Source organism: Hydractinia symbiolongicarpus, chromosome 11 (assembly GCF_029227915.1).
Source record: "Hydractinia symbiolongicarpus strain clone_291-10 chromosome 11, HSymV2.1, whole genome shotgun sequence".
Classification (NCBI taxonomy): domain Eukaryota; kingdom Metazoa; phylum Cnidaria; class Hydrozoa; order Anthoathecata; family Hydractiniidae; genus Hydractinia; species Hydractinia symbiolongicarpus.
The window spans coordinates 9,501,566-9,516,884 of NC_079885.1; the positions used below are offsets into that span (position 1 = coordinate 9,501,566).

The window sequence follows — 15,319 nt, forward strand, 5'->3', positions numbered from 1 at the left end:
CGTGAAGACGAAGAAAAAGAGATTGAACTTCGCCAGGAACCTGATGAAAACCTAGAAACAAATCTTAATCCCTTCCATCAGTTTCGTCAACCTGCAGTGATGACTTTAAAAGGGTCTGTCGACTTCAAACACGAATAAAAACAAGTAAAATAGAAAATTCAATTTTGGTGAAAAATTTCGTCGGTCAAAATTTTTAGCCGGTTATAAAATTTCGTCGGTCAAAACATTTCGTCGGTTACAAAATTTCGCCGGTGAAAAGTGACGAAATTTTTTTCAAATTTCGTCACTCAGGTTATTTTTGTTCCTTATATAAAAGTTCGTCGTCCGTGTTTTGAGTTAAAAATAATTACCTATATCTTGATCACACACACAGACGTTTTTTCTCTTAAACATGATCCTCCTTTGTAAAAACTTTAAAGCAAAATTATAGAATTTGGACTTTATTTTCCACCTTTCAGTCCCAACAATGGCAGGCCTCTCTAGATGCTAAACATTTTAGTCTCTCCACTTTTAAAATTACTCTTTCGGCCTGTTCAATGGAATCGGTATCTTTAACAACAGGCTGAGCGTTTAGTACAGGTAAACCGTGTCGCACATCCGTATAGGCGTACTTCTTTCGAAACACTTCGGTTTACATAAAAACATGCCCGTCGTTGTCCCGTCCAGATTTATAAAAAAAATAGCAATTTTAATTTGCAGTGTAAGTTTTCATAACAATAATAAAAGATGTAGCTACCTAGCTGCACTTAGCATAAAGAATTATTGATTATGACTTTTGTTGTAGCCAAACTGCATTTGTGGTTATCTAGCTAGCTTTTTAGCTAGCTAGATAACTACAAATCCAACATAAAAATAAATAATAAAAAACAAACTGAATAAAATATTTGAAAGAATAGCATTAAATATGGCTACCTATGCCTTAAAAATCTACGTTTGTAGCCTAAATCTTAAAATTGGTGTGTTTGGGATTTATACTTGGCTAAAAAATTGACATGTGAAAGCATACAGAAAATATATATTCTTTAGATACAAAGTATTTGGAAGAAAATGGTTAAAATGAGACCTACAAACGTCACACTATCACTTCCAAACCAAACTGGCATTCGTGAGCGTAGCCTGTAGCATGCTTTCTTTGGCCGCAATGCTAATGTGGCGAGGAACTTATATTGGTTGGTAGCAAAGTCTCATGATTGGCCTATTACGTTTGAGCAGTAGAAACAAAACCGGTAAAAAACGCCTTCTGCGAAGTTCCGAAATAACACTGCGGCGTTGCGGGGGTTTTCTGAAATAAAGATGCAACGCAACCCTTTAACAGTATACGGGTGCTATTAAGGAGAAGTCAGTGGCCCGTGGACAATCCACGAGATCGCCCTCCTTTATCTACTGTATTTCATATTTCTCGCTAATTTTAGTACCATTTTACGCAGTAATAAACAGATGACGGTTATTATCATAGAGACTAGCCGTGGGACCCGGCGTTGAAATGTGGGGTGAAGCTACAAGAGTTGAGGGCTAATAGCTGTGCTATGAACCAGGGGGAGCGCTTTAGTACATGTTTACAGTATGTCGTAAATCGAGTATAACGCACACAGCATCATAGTGTTTCGAGGGCAATATATCTTTCAAAAAAATAACATTCCCGCAACTTTAGCTAAATTAAAACACAGGTTAGCCTGTTAAAGCAAAGAGTTTCCAACCATATTTTTATTTTGCGGAATAACTTCCCGTGAACGTTTAAAAAATTGTTCGGTACACACTTATAGGCGTGATAAGCTTTTCTCAAAAAAGTTTATCGCAGCTTCGGTTTAAATAAAAACATGGGAAACCAGGTCGTCATTGCGTTGCCAAGATCAAGTTTAAAGATAATTATGTTGTTTCTTTAATAAAAGCTCATTAAGAGGTCTAGGTTCTAATTTATGCTTAACACTACATACGAATTATAAATTATTTTAAAGGACGGTTGAAAAAAACTTGTGTTGCCACTGCCATTTAAAATGTCGCTGAAATTAATCGTCTTTGGAGTTTTTTTTATTTTCATTCAAGGTAAGTTAGAGAATGATTTCTAAATATATTTAAATTCTTAAAAGTACATGCTGTGTTGGAATTATATAGTGGAAATTTATATGGAGTGATAACAATGTTTTTATGCGTCAAATATTTTTATGGCATTCTGGCATCTACCATCAAGAATTGAAATAGTTTAGTTAAAAAGACTTGACACCGACGTTGTCTATTTTTTAACTTGCCTTTCTTCTTTTTTTGTACAGAAATGTTATCAAATAGAGCAGAAATGAGCAAAGCAGTTATAGAAGTAGTTGTTAGTTACCAATAATTTTCGACACAGAACATCACAAAAATTCCTGCCGTTTTTGTTTTTTGAGTAGTCTCTCCGAAGCTCAATAATGGCAGCTTGTGTAACCACAAAGTCATTCAAAATAGGTACAGTTTGCTGAGAAAATGTTTTTTGAATTCTGAAAACGCTTAAACAGATGTACATTTTTTAATTTCCAGGAATCCAAGCAAGTTGTGAACACTGCAGAGGTAAATATGTTTTTGTAAACCCATTTTACATACCCGTTACATTAACATCAGCAAGAGTTACAAAAAAGCTTATGAGAAAGAATTACTTCTATTCTTCTTGTGGTTAGGGTTTGACTTATTTTTCCACGACTAAAATTGAACATAAGAACTGTCGTGAGCCTCTTCATCTTTCATTCATCTTTAGATACGAATTGGTGGGAAGGTCAAAGCAAAGTAGTCAAAGGTGCTGTTCTGTTTTCTGTCATTTTTGCAATAATCATTCCATGCATGCTATGCTGTTGTTGTTTTTGTCACGCTAACAACACCTCAACATCGGTAATTGGAAGACGACATGGTCCAGGTCACTTGAACACAATTTTCAACAATACGAACATGATGGAACAGCAGACGAACATACCGTATGAAAGACAGTTATAGTTTAACGTTTGAAAAAAATTTGTAACCATATTTTGCTAAACTTTTTTTAAACTAATGATTGTTGTACCGATTTATCTTGTGTCGTTGTGTCGTTTCCTAGTGAAAAGCTGTGTTGCTGTGGCAACAAGGAGTGCAGAACATCAATTTGTATGAACATAAAATAAAATCTTTTCGTTCTATTAGAAAGTAATAACACGAGATCAAATCTCAACTTTCTTACGATACGATTTGTAGTAGATATTAATTAGTTTTTGTCTATAAAGCAGGATTTAAAAAAGATTAAACTCTTAATAATCCAATCATTTTGTTATACCATAGTTTATTTGCGTGTAATACATGACTTAAGAATACATAAAGGCCGTTTCACATTACAGCAATATATTACCACTGAAAATCCCCAGCTTTAGGTGGACATTTTAGCATTACGTCATTTTCATCAAGTAAGCCACAAAGCACTAAAACAATATGAAGGAAATCTATCCAGACCACTTAAAACTAATGCACGAGTTGCAACTTTATTTGAGCGAGGCGTATATTACGTCTCTTTGTCGGCGTTTTCTTGAAAAAACAATTATAAATGTTCACCCAGAAGGAAAGTTTACTTGTCAATCAGATATGTGTACATTATCACGAGATATGTGGCTAGCAATATGCTAAGTAACATAGAACTATTTTTAATGTATAGATTACTGTTAACATACATTATATCTCAAGTTATCTGTGCATAAACACAATCTGGCAGAGCAGGTTCTGGCAAAGCAAGGTCACGTACAGTCCATCCTGCTATTACCACCACCTGTATATGATGACCATTTGTCTTAGACGACAAAATTTATGTCCTGCCAATGTTTTTCTTGGTCATTTGCCACTCTATAAGACAACTACCTGGCAAATGTGACCAGCGACCGCGATCTTTGTACGTCCCGACAAAATAATACCTGCGTAAGACGACCTTTTTTTTTCTTTTGAAAAACAAAAAACAAACGGCCCCCACTTCTCTACCGCAACACGAATGCTTAGTAAAGTATTTGAATCCACATTGCAGTTTACATAACGTAGAGATCACAGCGATCCGACACGGCCAGGTCAGAAGCTGACTGTCTTACAGGGGCGTTTTAAAACCACCCCTGCTTAAGGTGACCCCTGCATAAGATCACCCCCGCCTAAGATGACCCCTTCTTAGGATAACCCTGCTGAAGATGACCCCTCCTTAGACCCCTCTTCTTTAAGCCCCCAGAGTGACTGTGTTATACAGGTTTGGCTTTAAAAAGAGTGTGAAGTATACTTGACCAACGTATCTTTCAAGTGGTCCTGTAAATTTTTTTTTTAACAGTGATTCTTTAATCACAATAGTGGGAAGTTTTGCAAAAATAAGCGAACTTTAGTTTCTGCCTAAATTTTCAAGATTAGCCTTCTACAAAGTTAAATTCCTGTAGAACATTCAACTAATTAGGCGACACGGTGCTAAACTAGGTTGATGAATCTGCATTGTAAATTGCAGAACAGCAACAACATAGAAATGTCTGGCCAAATATTTTCGTATTTAAACCAAGCATTCGCAAATTACGGCTTTGATGTTTAAATACTGAAATTTTGCACGCAAAATAATTAATGTCCAATGATACGTCACCTAAATCATTTGCGAGCAGGAACGGTTTCTCTATGTTTGCAAGCGAAAAATTGTTAATTATGCTAATGAAAGGACAACACATTTTTAGTCCTCTGATACAACCTCGTTCCCATCGTCTGTTATCTGTTTCATATTGGGTCGGCGAGACAATGTTTGTATCGTCACATCGATAGAGAAAGAGACAACAGGTACTAGAAGTCAGTTTGAGTACGATAACAATATTTAGACCAGCCTCGTTCCCAGAGATCATATTGCTATGTCGTGATGCCGAAACGGATTCAAGATGCCGTTTACGCGAATTTGGATTTGGGTAGGAACTAAAAAAATGTATGTTCGTTTTCAGTGAGTAAAAAAGGCACATTAGCCAAAATATTTCTCTATTTCTATTTTCCAAAAAAAAGGAAACTTACCTTTAAATTCCTGAATTCCATAAATAAACCCACATTTGCGATTTCTGTTGGTTTTTTTGGTTCGTTTAAAAATTATGGGTGGGCCAGTGATAAGAATTGGAAAGAATCAGGTCCGGTATTGTTGCATCAATTTTTTAAAACCGTTCGTCTAGTAAACTTTTGGAATGTAAGAAATAGAAATAAAGTAAACGTATTATGCAATGTTAAGTATTAAAGTGAGAGCATCCTGACCATCAGTGTTTTACCATATTATTAACAACTCTAGTGAATTTGGAAACGGGCGAATTGTCCCAGCTTTGGGAGATTAGCCTTAAATTAGTCTCAGCTGGTGAGATAACGTCAGGTTTTTTCTATTAAATTATTTTCTACTAAAAACTATTAAAATTAGATATTAAAGTTCTACAAAGACATCAAGCATAGATTTTTACCTTAATGAATGTGTACGTATCCGGTCATAGAATAAAATGGCAGGAGTTAGTAAAAGACTATGCAGTCTTATCGTCTTATCATCTTACACCTTATTTAATCGCCATTAAAAGATATGTCAAATAGAAATTGACAATTAAAAATGTAAATAAAAATGGTAAATGCTATGTTATATTAAAAAGAAAGGATTAACTTTAATTAACGTCATTTGGCCTCAAAGTTATTAGTGCATTGCATTTGTTTGCTTACAAATTAGCTGTTGATGTTAATACATGATGTATTAACGTCAACAGCTAATTTGTCAGCAAACAAATAAGACATATAAACATCTCTTTGCTACTGGCACAGGCAGACAGACAGACAACCAGACGGAAGTAGCCTATTACTATAACAGACTAGTTGTTGTGCCCGTGGCAATATCCACTGATTAACAGTGTTTTTATTTTTATATGGACGAAATATTTTTAAATTAAAATTTCTTTCTTTATACTTGATTTTATATTCTTAGTTTAGCATTTCTTTGAGCATTGGATTGGTACATACAGTTAAAACTAATAGCTGTTTTGGATTATATTACAATGTCTTTATTTCTATTATGTTTCTGCCTTTAAAAAAGTGTAAACTAATTTTTAAATTCGACTTAAACTGAATTACAAACAGAACATATCTTTCACTACAGCCTTCATCGCACAGTACTTTCACGTTACTTTTATTTATCAACGTTAAATACTTTGGCGTTGTTTTCCACTATGCATTTGCAGCTGTATTTCAATCCTACTGTGCCTGCCGCGACGCTTTAAAACAAACCAATCATATTCATTTCTATACTTATATCAGCCAATGAAAATGCTTTGTTTCGATCTTCTTAAATTGGTGGCATTTACAAACGCTACTACCGCTAGGTTCAGTCAAGCGCATCTACAAACAAAAGCAGCTGCAATTTTAGATTACAAGCGAGTAGTAGCAGTTTAGTTTAAGCTTGTGTTAATCAAATTTTAAAAAAAGAATTGATGGAATTATACGGCGAAGATTAAGTGGTGCAAAAATTAAACATAGCTAGGTAAGTACAGATGTTTGTTCATCCAGTGAAAGTTTTTGAGAAGAAAAGTGCTCAAAGTGAAACATGAGAATCGCATGCTGTATAATTTTGATTGTTGCTGTTTTTTATTACTAAAAGTTTGTTTTAATTTCACACCTAAACAGGGCATGAACGCTTGCACTCAAGCCCTAAGTTCGTCCATTTCGTCCAATGTTTGTTAGTTGAAATTACTGTTAACATTTCAAAATTACAATACTGACTTAAAAAATTAGCCATGCTTATGAGCAGTGTTTGAAGTTTATACGTAACCTTTGTTCAAACATTTTGAACTTAAATTCCTCAAGTCGTTCGCAGTACGCATGACCGCTTAATTGTGCATGGAAGTTCGTTGAAAGTATATGTTTAAAAAAAGGTTTAATGTTTGATTAAAGATACATCTTAGATAGTTCAAGTGGTTATTTTTTGTAAAATATAATTTAAATGACAAGCTGTTTGGTTTTCAAAATGTTTCAATAACGGTAAGTTTGCTAGGCTTGCTCCTCTATGAGGTGGATTTCTATTTCATAATGAAACAAACGGTAAAGATCATTGATAACTTCACTGCGATCTGTTTGCTTTTGTTTGTTAAATACATATACTTTTTTTTTGACATACAGCAGAGAAGGTGGAAAGAATTTTCACTTTTCTTTAGCTGTGGAGAGGGGAAGGCCTTACCAACCACTTCGATATCACAGTTGTTGCGTCTGTTTGTTCTGGCGTAAAAATTAACATAGCCTGAACTTCTGAAATGTGCAGTATACCTTCTTCATCTCGAACAATCTTCCTCCAGCCCCGCCCGCTATCTCAAACAAATACTTTGGTCACTTTCCGAGTTTTTCTCCCTATGCTCTTTTTTTGTTTCGCACTTTCTGTATCTCGAACAAATTTCCTGTTCCTTTGCCAGTTTGAAATTAGGAAAATATACACTGTATTAGCTTACCACGAAGCGTACCAAACACTTTTCTAAACATTTATTTAACTCTTGCAGCCATGGTCATTGTGGCATATTATTTGGCATATTATTGACATAGGTACCGAGCAGCATTTGGAATATGTGTTTATGGAACGGTAAAAACTTGTGTATTAAAGCTACCTTCTATTACAGCGTACTTGGTCATACCTCCCTGCTTTAGTATTTGAGCATGCGCATTGGAATTTTTTCCTTCCCGCTACGCCTGTATTTTGAACGAATCAACTTCCAAGTGTTTGTACACACTCAACTTTTTTTAAGAACCAAAAAAAATTTAGTAAACTCTGCCATCTTTAATGTAATTGATATTGAGCATATTGAGCGACGACGTTTAAATTATTGAAGCTGCTGCAGGTTTTAGGCCATTTTTTAAAGCTGGGAGGAAGTACCTCCAAGATTAAAGCGATAAGAAACGAGTTTATATTTTCATGCCGTGATCTTGCTTGTTCATAATGTTTAATTTGTCAATATTCATTGTTCTAAAAATCAACAAACAAAATAAAAAAGCCGGCCACAAATTAGAACTGTTATGGTAAGTTTGCCTAAACAAGCTCAGTATTTTACAATCAAGAGAATATTTATGGATCATGGTATTATGGTATATATGACGTACATATTGCGTTTTAATTTTTACGCAAACTCTCGTAAAATATCCAGTTTTTGAAAAAGTTCACTTAATACAATCCTTAATTAAAAGTTAACATGCGCAAGAAAAGACATGCTTAAAAAGGAAAGGAAAAATCAAGGAAACAACAATATTTTTTGCAGCCTTAGTGATGGTTTATGCTGTTACAGTACCATCCGTTACAAATTCACTAAAACATCACCACAATAAGTTTACTTTCTCTTACCTAACTTTATTGTGGAAAGTTTGACTAAGAGAGTTGTTTTTGCTAGGAAAGAGTAACTATGTGGAAAACAAATGGGATTTACTTAATTCTCGACCTGTATTTCATTACTTTACGGTACGCAGTAGATAATTTTTATGATGTTATCCTTCAGTATCTGAAATTCTCGCTCGTGGATGAAAACTAACTGAAATTAATGGCTAAAAACTTTATTAAACAAAAATAAAGTTGATTCAGTTCCCTTTTCTTATTTAAAAATTATTCCGAGTAACTGTAAGCTTGCCGCAATGCTTCGAATAAACGCCCGGGGCGTTTAGTAATTTTTTTGATTTTTAGAGATGGGATCTATTTCAGGGGGCGTTTAATAAATATTTTTCCAGGAAATGTAAAACTATGGAATTTTCCATTCGCTTAAAAAACATTTTCTTTCATGGAAGCCAATCTGGAATAGTATTATCATATGAACAGGGGAATTTGTGAACAGTGACAGCCAATCTTTCCTCTTTCACTTTCCCCAGCTTCGAAACTCTCTCTCAAAAAAAGTTGGCCTTTCCGAAGCTAAATGACGTCATTATCACATTTTCGAACATTTATGCCCATTCAAAATCATTTCTTTCGCAAGCACTGCGACAAAATATCAAACTTTTTTTATATTTGTCGTCTTACAGCTGTGATTTAAGGCTTCCAACTGAAAGACATGTTACACACTTATTTTGAATGATATCAAAAATTTTGAGTTTTTTGATATTTTTCACTAACGATCATTGTAACATAAGGGTTACGACGATAAGTGAAAACAAGCCTTACTTACTAAATTATTTCATGCAATCATGATGTAACTATAATGACGGGGATTGTATATATTTATTCAAACATTTGTGGTGCTACCTGCATACACTAAAAGTAAAATTATATTAAAAGATAAAAATTTTAGCTCTAACATTAACCTCTTTAACTGTTTTATTGTTTTATTTTAGCCATGCATCGTCTCGTTGATATTTGTTGTTTGTTGTCCATTTTAACCGCGTTCATAGTAAGTAAATTCTACATCTCTTCTATATATTGATAATACCTTCTGTCTCTCCCTGCGCAAAATGGTACCAAAATAGCGGTAGTTATCTTTGCTCTGTGCTACGGACACATGAAACTGTCTCTCTCTGCGCAAAATGGTACCAAAATAGCGGTAGTTATCTTTGCTCTGTGCTACGGACACATGAAACGCGATACATAAAGGACGGCCAAACTCGTGGATATATCCAGGGGGTACCGACTAATCTTTTATAGTAATACTCGTATAAATTTTTTTATTTAAAATGGCCGCGTGTAGCTTTATTCCAGTATCCCCACAGTGCAATACACTATGCTTACCGGTGACCACGTAGATTTTTCTACGGATTAACGACATCTCTTTAATAATAGCCGTCGTCTGTCTGTCTGTGTGTCCGCGAAAGCCGTGTCCCGTAACGGAAACACGAAATTTTTAAAATGCGCATCAATACCAAATGCGATATATTTCTGTCCACTTCGTTGCAACGGATTAATTTAAAGGACGGGTGACCCCGTGGATTTTTCCGCGGGCTGACGACTTTTATATTAGAATACCCGAATACGTTTGTCTGTCTATCACGCAAAATGGTAACTTAGCTGCGCAAGTAGCGAGGCGCACGCAATGTGATATAAAAAGGACAGGCGAACCCGTAGATTTTTCCACGGGCTAACGACTAGTTATACAAATATTTACTGTATGTTTAGTTCTCCATTTGTTAACAATGCTCGTGATTTTTCATTAAATTATTTTAACAACATGAATCACCAAAACCTCTATAACCTGTCAGATCAGCCAAGCCTTACAGGAACAGGAAGAGATCTTAAAATCAGCAAAAATTATTAAAAAATTACAACCTATAATTTTAAAATTGTAATTCTTTTGTTTTTCATACTCTCGTTCAAGCAAAAGCGCAGCGAAATGGAAGCGCTCTTTATTGAAAAAAGGACGTTTCAGTACTGTCTCTATTTAAAACTTTCTTTTGGAGAGGGAGAAAAAGAAAATCTTTGTCAGCAAAGAAGTCTAGAGTAATTTGTTATAATTTGTATTATTATTATAACTTGTAGGCTAAACCGTCTATCAAAAAATCTTCCATATCTGATTTAATCTCATCCAATATTTGTTTAATATGTAATCCCTGTTACAAAAGTTTCTTGTTTATTTCAATCATTTGAAATCGTTTTAATTCGTTCAAGTATCGACTTCTTTATTTTGACTTTAATCTCTCTACCTGATAGGTAATCAAAATATTCGAAAATAATTCCAAACGTTATTTCTGAAAACTGATAGATTTAATTGTTCACTTGGTTATCTTACATGTCAGATATTACATGCCCGTTCTCGCTGAGTGTCAGCATTATACGCTCTTATTAGTTTTAAAGAGTGTGTCTTAAGCTAAGGGAAAAATACGTTTTTCACCCCTATAAGACAGAACATTTATGAAAGAATATAATAGAAAGAGAGTAAAGGCTCTATTTTGGCTGTTTCCGTGACCATCAGTAAAGTGAACCGCAACACCAATAGTGACCATTTTTATCTATTACAGTATTACTTTACTTTCATGTAACGCCTCTCAAACCATACAAAACTTTTCTGCGTCACTTAGCATAATATTGTGTGTTAAATGTAGCCACAAGTATCTACAAAGCGACTCAATAGTGTGCCCTAAAATGAAAACTCGTCAGCTTTCAGACTTGGATACAGAGATGCTGCAAAAATCAAATTGGCAGCATCACGCCGCTTCAGTTGCTTTGAAAGCTGTCAAATTCAAAACAAACAAAAAACTTGGAATGCTTTTTTCTTGTTTCACTATCAAAGAATGTGTTGTCAATGATATCTAGATATCCAAGAGGTCACGCTTCACACTTCCATCACCAGTTGTCCTCTGTATTTTTTTCTCACACCGGTAACTTTATGTTATGCTGCGCGTAAAATCGAATTTTTGTGCTTTTTTCATACCGTAAAATTGCCCGCGAGTTGCAAGTGGAAGGACTTCACCTTGGAAAAATTCGCCTGTATCACTGCCGTTTTTTCTTGATACAATTTTATGGGATGATCTCCGCCTAGTACCATACTCCTATAATAATAACTCTTTTTAAACTCTTTTTTATGCAGTCTTGCAACCCTACTTCATTTGAAAGACCCAAGAGACAAAATGGAAATTCGGATTACGAATTAATGCAAAGGTACTGGAGGGAAGTTTTACCACTTGGTTTCTTTATCAACAATGGTGCAGCTGAAACAGGTTGGCTACTAAGCGGTTTTTTTATATATATATTTCTTTATTTCGCTGGCATAGAATTTTACCCTGCATTTATATTTTTAAGCTTTTTTAAATTTACGTTACGTTTTAAATGCTGAAGCTCACCATTCTCGACCTTAGTGCACTTTGAGATAAAAGAGCTCTGGGGGCGAGGATGTGAGCTAACTATGAAAATATGGAAAAACTTTTTGGCAATTTTACAAAAATGAACAACTAGAACTTAGTCTCTTGTTCTATTTTACATTTAATTTACGTCTTTTTGGATTCTTCAGGGAAAAAATCAAGATTCTAGAACAGAGTATTGATAAAGTTAAAATACTTTTTCAGTGATTTTCAGGCTATCTTAAAATAAATATTATCTTCGCATAACAAGATTCAGAACCAAGGCCAATTTAATTTCTTCCGTTTAGGAGATAATACCGCCGCTGTTAGTGTCCGTGACAAAATCGAGCGTCTAGAATCAGAAGGCAGCGGTGACGTACGGCGTGACGATATTGCCAGACCAACACCATCTATTACAATACAAAACGATAAAAAAGCTACTGTTAATAACGAAAAAATTAGCACGGAGGAGAGTGGTAAATTGGCCGCAAAAATTGAAAAAGGAGGAGACTCCGCTGGAGAAGACAAGAAAGCTGATCCTGGTGACAAAAAGACGGTAAGCCGGGTGTTTATTTGCGTCACTTTGCGTCACTTGGCGACACTGGTGGCACTACTCATATATTTGCTACCGCTCTATATAAGTTATGAATATTAAATATCGTGTGCCAATGATTAGCTACCGAGGCAACAAGATAAAAGGCTCTCTTTTTCTTGAACATATATATAGGTCTCCCAACATTCTTTCTTTGTCCCCAACTTTTTCTATCTAAAGCAGTTTCTCCAGTCCCCTGCAATTTCGTAATAAGAGAGAATCCACTTCTTTTTATCGTTATCTGGAACATTCTCCCTGTCAACACACACACACCATAAAGGGAACCAGTATAAATACCAGTTTGAGAAGGTCGATTGGTTGGCGGCACAATTTTAGTGTTAATAGCAAAATTCGGGCAAACAACAACTGCACTCGATTGTTGTTTCGCAACCGTTTTCCAAATATGTCTTTGTTAAATATTATTATTAGGGTAGGAGAGGTAATTTAGCTAACAGTTACATCTTTTGGGCATTTAAACATACAGTTTTACACTTCATACAGCCACCCTTGGAAAAAAGTAGAGGGTTGGTGGAGAGGGGAAGTTGTAAGCTAAGGCGTCGGTTATCTGGGTTGTTAATTACATACATTTAACAGACATTGCTGAATTACTCGATTTTTAGCCCAACATAAGGGTTTAGAATAGGAACTATCAGCACTTCAGAAGATATGGTATTTACCACAACATATGACATTCTACGTTTATAATTCGTTAGCCTTAAATACACATATGGGGATACTTAAGTATACTGAATATGATAAACGTCACAGACCTTTAGGTAGAAAAGTTGATAAAAAATGTCTCATCTGCTACAAACATGTAGAATTCCCTTTAAATTTCAAAGCCTTAGAGAGAAATTCACCTATTTCTTTCGCAAACATTATTATTGTCCTCTATGAAAAAAGAAAAACAAAGTAAAGCTTTCTCTTAATGTATTTAGTTTTATAATCACGTTTTTATTTCCAAATAAATAGGAAAAAGAATTAATGGATAGAAAAATTGTTTTCATGTGCTTGTGCGTTTCGTTCTATAATAAATCCAGGGGAAGGGGAGAACGGTCTAAAATGAGATAAAGCAGTTCTGGCCTAAAATTGTTCTAAGTGAAACTGTGATTTCCTTCCACCATGGTAGAGTAAGGAAGAATGACCTAAAATTACTCAAATTGTTATTATTTTTAAAGATTCACAAGTAAAAAGGATATTAAATAGTTAAAGAATTTTAAAGACCACAGACTCGAGGCTAGATTTCGATTTTAGTGTCTTGCACAAATGTCAAGGTAATGGCGGTGGAAATTTTTATTAGCGCGGGTGTTCTGTTTATCACGTGCTATTGTTTAGAATGTGCGATGATTAAGAAAAACCCGTTTAAACCGTTTCGTAGCCTCTTAAAGAATACTGATTGAAATTTTTTAATTCTTATACCTAAAGTTACTGTTTATTATGAAACAATTAAGAACTATTATCGAAACGTAAATTTTAATTTTTAGGTGCGAACAACTGTCACATGTCAGGGTCAAAAAGAATGGTTACAGTGTGATGGACCATACGAATTAATAAAAATAAAAAACGCATTTTGGGGTCGCGATAATGATTACACGTGTACGAAAAGTGGCGTAACGCATGGACTTAAGACGGATAAAAATTGTGCGCAGGATGAATCGAACACGATGACAAAAGTCCAAGAGGCGTGTGATAACGAGAACGTGTGTGAAGTGGTGGCTTCTGGGATATATTTTGATAAAGCAGACTGCTCGGACGTATACAAATTTTTAAGGATGGATTGGGAGTGTGCTCCAAGTGAGTCGAGAATAAAAGAATCTGTCAGTTAGGTATATATATACTCATATATAAACTAAAATGCACCGAACACAAATACAACTAAAAATTATCCAAATGCAGCGAGCTTTTTTTGTCATGTGATCTGTTCTGATTTATTTAATTTTTGACGATTTTATTAATATATGAAGCATCTTACATACATGACAAAATTTATCTGTACGTTCAAACAACAACAGTAACAACAAAAGAATTCAAAACAACATATTTTGTTCAGTTAGATCATACCCACCGAAGTAGCTACCACGGCTTGTAGTGTTTTTTTATTTGGAGTAGAGATATTTCCATGCGAGCAAAATGCATTTTCTTCCTCACAATGTCATACATCTTTTCTGGTGTCAGAATTAGATTTGTCTCAAAAATTCATGAAATTTTTACATGAGAATTTAATTTTTTTTATTTTATTTTTTTCGACTTATTTTCTTAATTCTCTTTGACCCTCTTTCCGGTAGGAATATATCTCTTATAAATGTAATTTTAACTCTACGAAAAATCCAGTTACTCGCTCTTTTACTCGCTTTATATGGAATACGATGAAAAGTTGTTTTCTTAAATCAGACCACTGAAAGTTGTTTCGTAAAAACCAGTACAACGTTTCCCTCTTATCTTCGTCAACTTCGTTTGTCTTGCTTATCATAAAAATTATTTTCCCCTTTCTCGCTTATTCAAACTCTCTTTATATGCATTACACTGTAATTAATAATAATTCTTTGTGTAGATAGTTGCATATCTTTGTTATTTGGAAATTTTGACCAGATCAGAGAGAGATTTGGTTTTTGTTATTGTTGTAAGTTTTATTCTTTTAGGAGAGAAATATTTTTCGATGTATTACTTTCTACTTCATAATAACAGTTAAAATAAAAGAAGCATTTGCATTTGTATTTATTTGTTAATTATCTACTATATTTATTATATTTACGTTATATGTGTGCTGTTATTTATATAACTCGGCTAATGTAATGCTCTGCTTTAAGAAATGACGCCTTTACTTGGATTTGAAGAAGATGCGACAACGTTCTTTTTAAACACAGCGATTTTTTTGTTTTCAATATATCAGCGCATTTTATTTATATCTTAATGATTAAATGAATCAAAATCTCTTAATCAAATGATCCTTTTAACGGTAATAATGTTGCTAATGGAACATCTGCAGTTAAAGACGCT

General features: G+C 34.4%; 3 protein-coding genes across 4 annotated transcripts; 2 read left to right on the forward strand and 1 right to left on the reverse strand.

Moving 5' to 3' along the window:
* The first annotated feature begins 1,913 nt into the window (after nucleotides 1-1,913).
* Nucleotides 1,914-3,030, forward strand: LOC130614391 (uncharacterized). Its single transcript, XM_057435822.1, has 3 exons — nucleotides 1,914-2,043; nucleotides 2,512-2,541; nucleotides 2,726-3,030. Exons 1-3 carry the CDS (start codon nucleotides 1,995-1,997, stop codon nucleotides 2,956-2,958), a joined length of 312 nt encoding a protein of 103 aa, XP_057291805.1. The 5' UTR covers nucleotides 1,914-1,994; the 3' UTR covers nucleotides 2,959-3,030.
* A 915-nt stretch (nucleotides 3,031-3,945) lies between these two features.
* On the reverse strand, nucleotides 3,946-5,431 carry LOC130614687 (uncharacterized). Its single transcript, XM_057436124.1, has 2 exons — nucleotides 4,999-5,431; nucleotides 3,946-4,905 (listed from the first exon to the last, which is right to left on the reverse strand). The coding sequence occupies exon 2, from the start codon at nucleotides 4,836-4,838 to the stop codon at nucleotides 4,428-4,430; it is 411 nt and encodes a 136-aa protein (XP_057292107.1). The 5' UTR covers nucleotides 4,839-4,905; nucleotides 4,999-5,431; the 3' UTR covers nucleotides 3,946-4,427.
* Nucleotides 5,432-6,323: 892 nt separating this feature from the next.
* On the forward strand, nucleotides 6,324-15,036 carry LOC130614355 (uncharacterized). Of its 2 annotated transcripts, none has more exons than XM_057435779.1 (5): nucleotides 6,324-6,484; nucleotides 9,298-9,353; nucleotides 11,481-11,610; nucleotides 12,039-12,286; nucleotides 13,807-15,036. In XM_057435779.1, exons 2-5 carry the CDS (start codon nucleotides 9,300-9,302, stop codon nucleotides 14,146-14,148), a joined length of 774 nt encoding a protein of 257 aa, XP_057291762.1. In that variant the 5' UTR covers nucleotides 6,324-6,484; nucleotides 9,298-9,299; the 3' UTR covers nucleotides 14,149-15,036. The 2 variants fall into 2 exon arrangements, with proteins under 2 accessions (XP_057291762.1, XP_057291763.1); XM_057435780.1 differs by lacking the exon at nucleotides 6,324-6,484 and adding an exon at nucleotides 6,906-6,981.
* The last annotated feature ends 283 nt before the right edge of the window (nucleotides 15,037-15,319 follow it).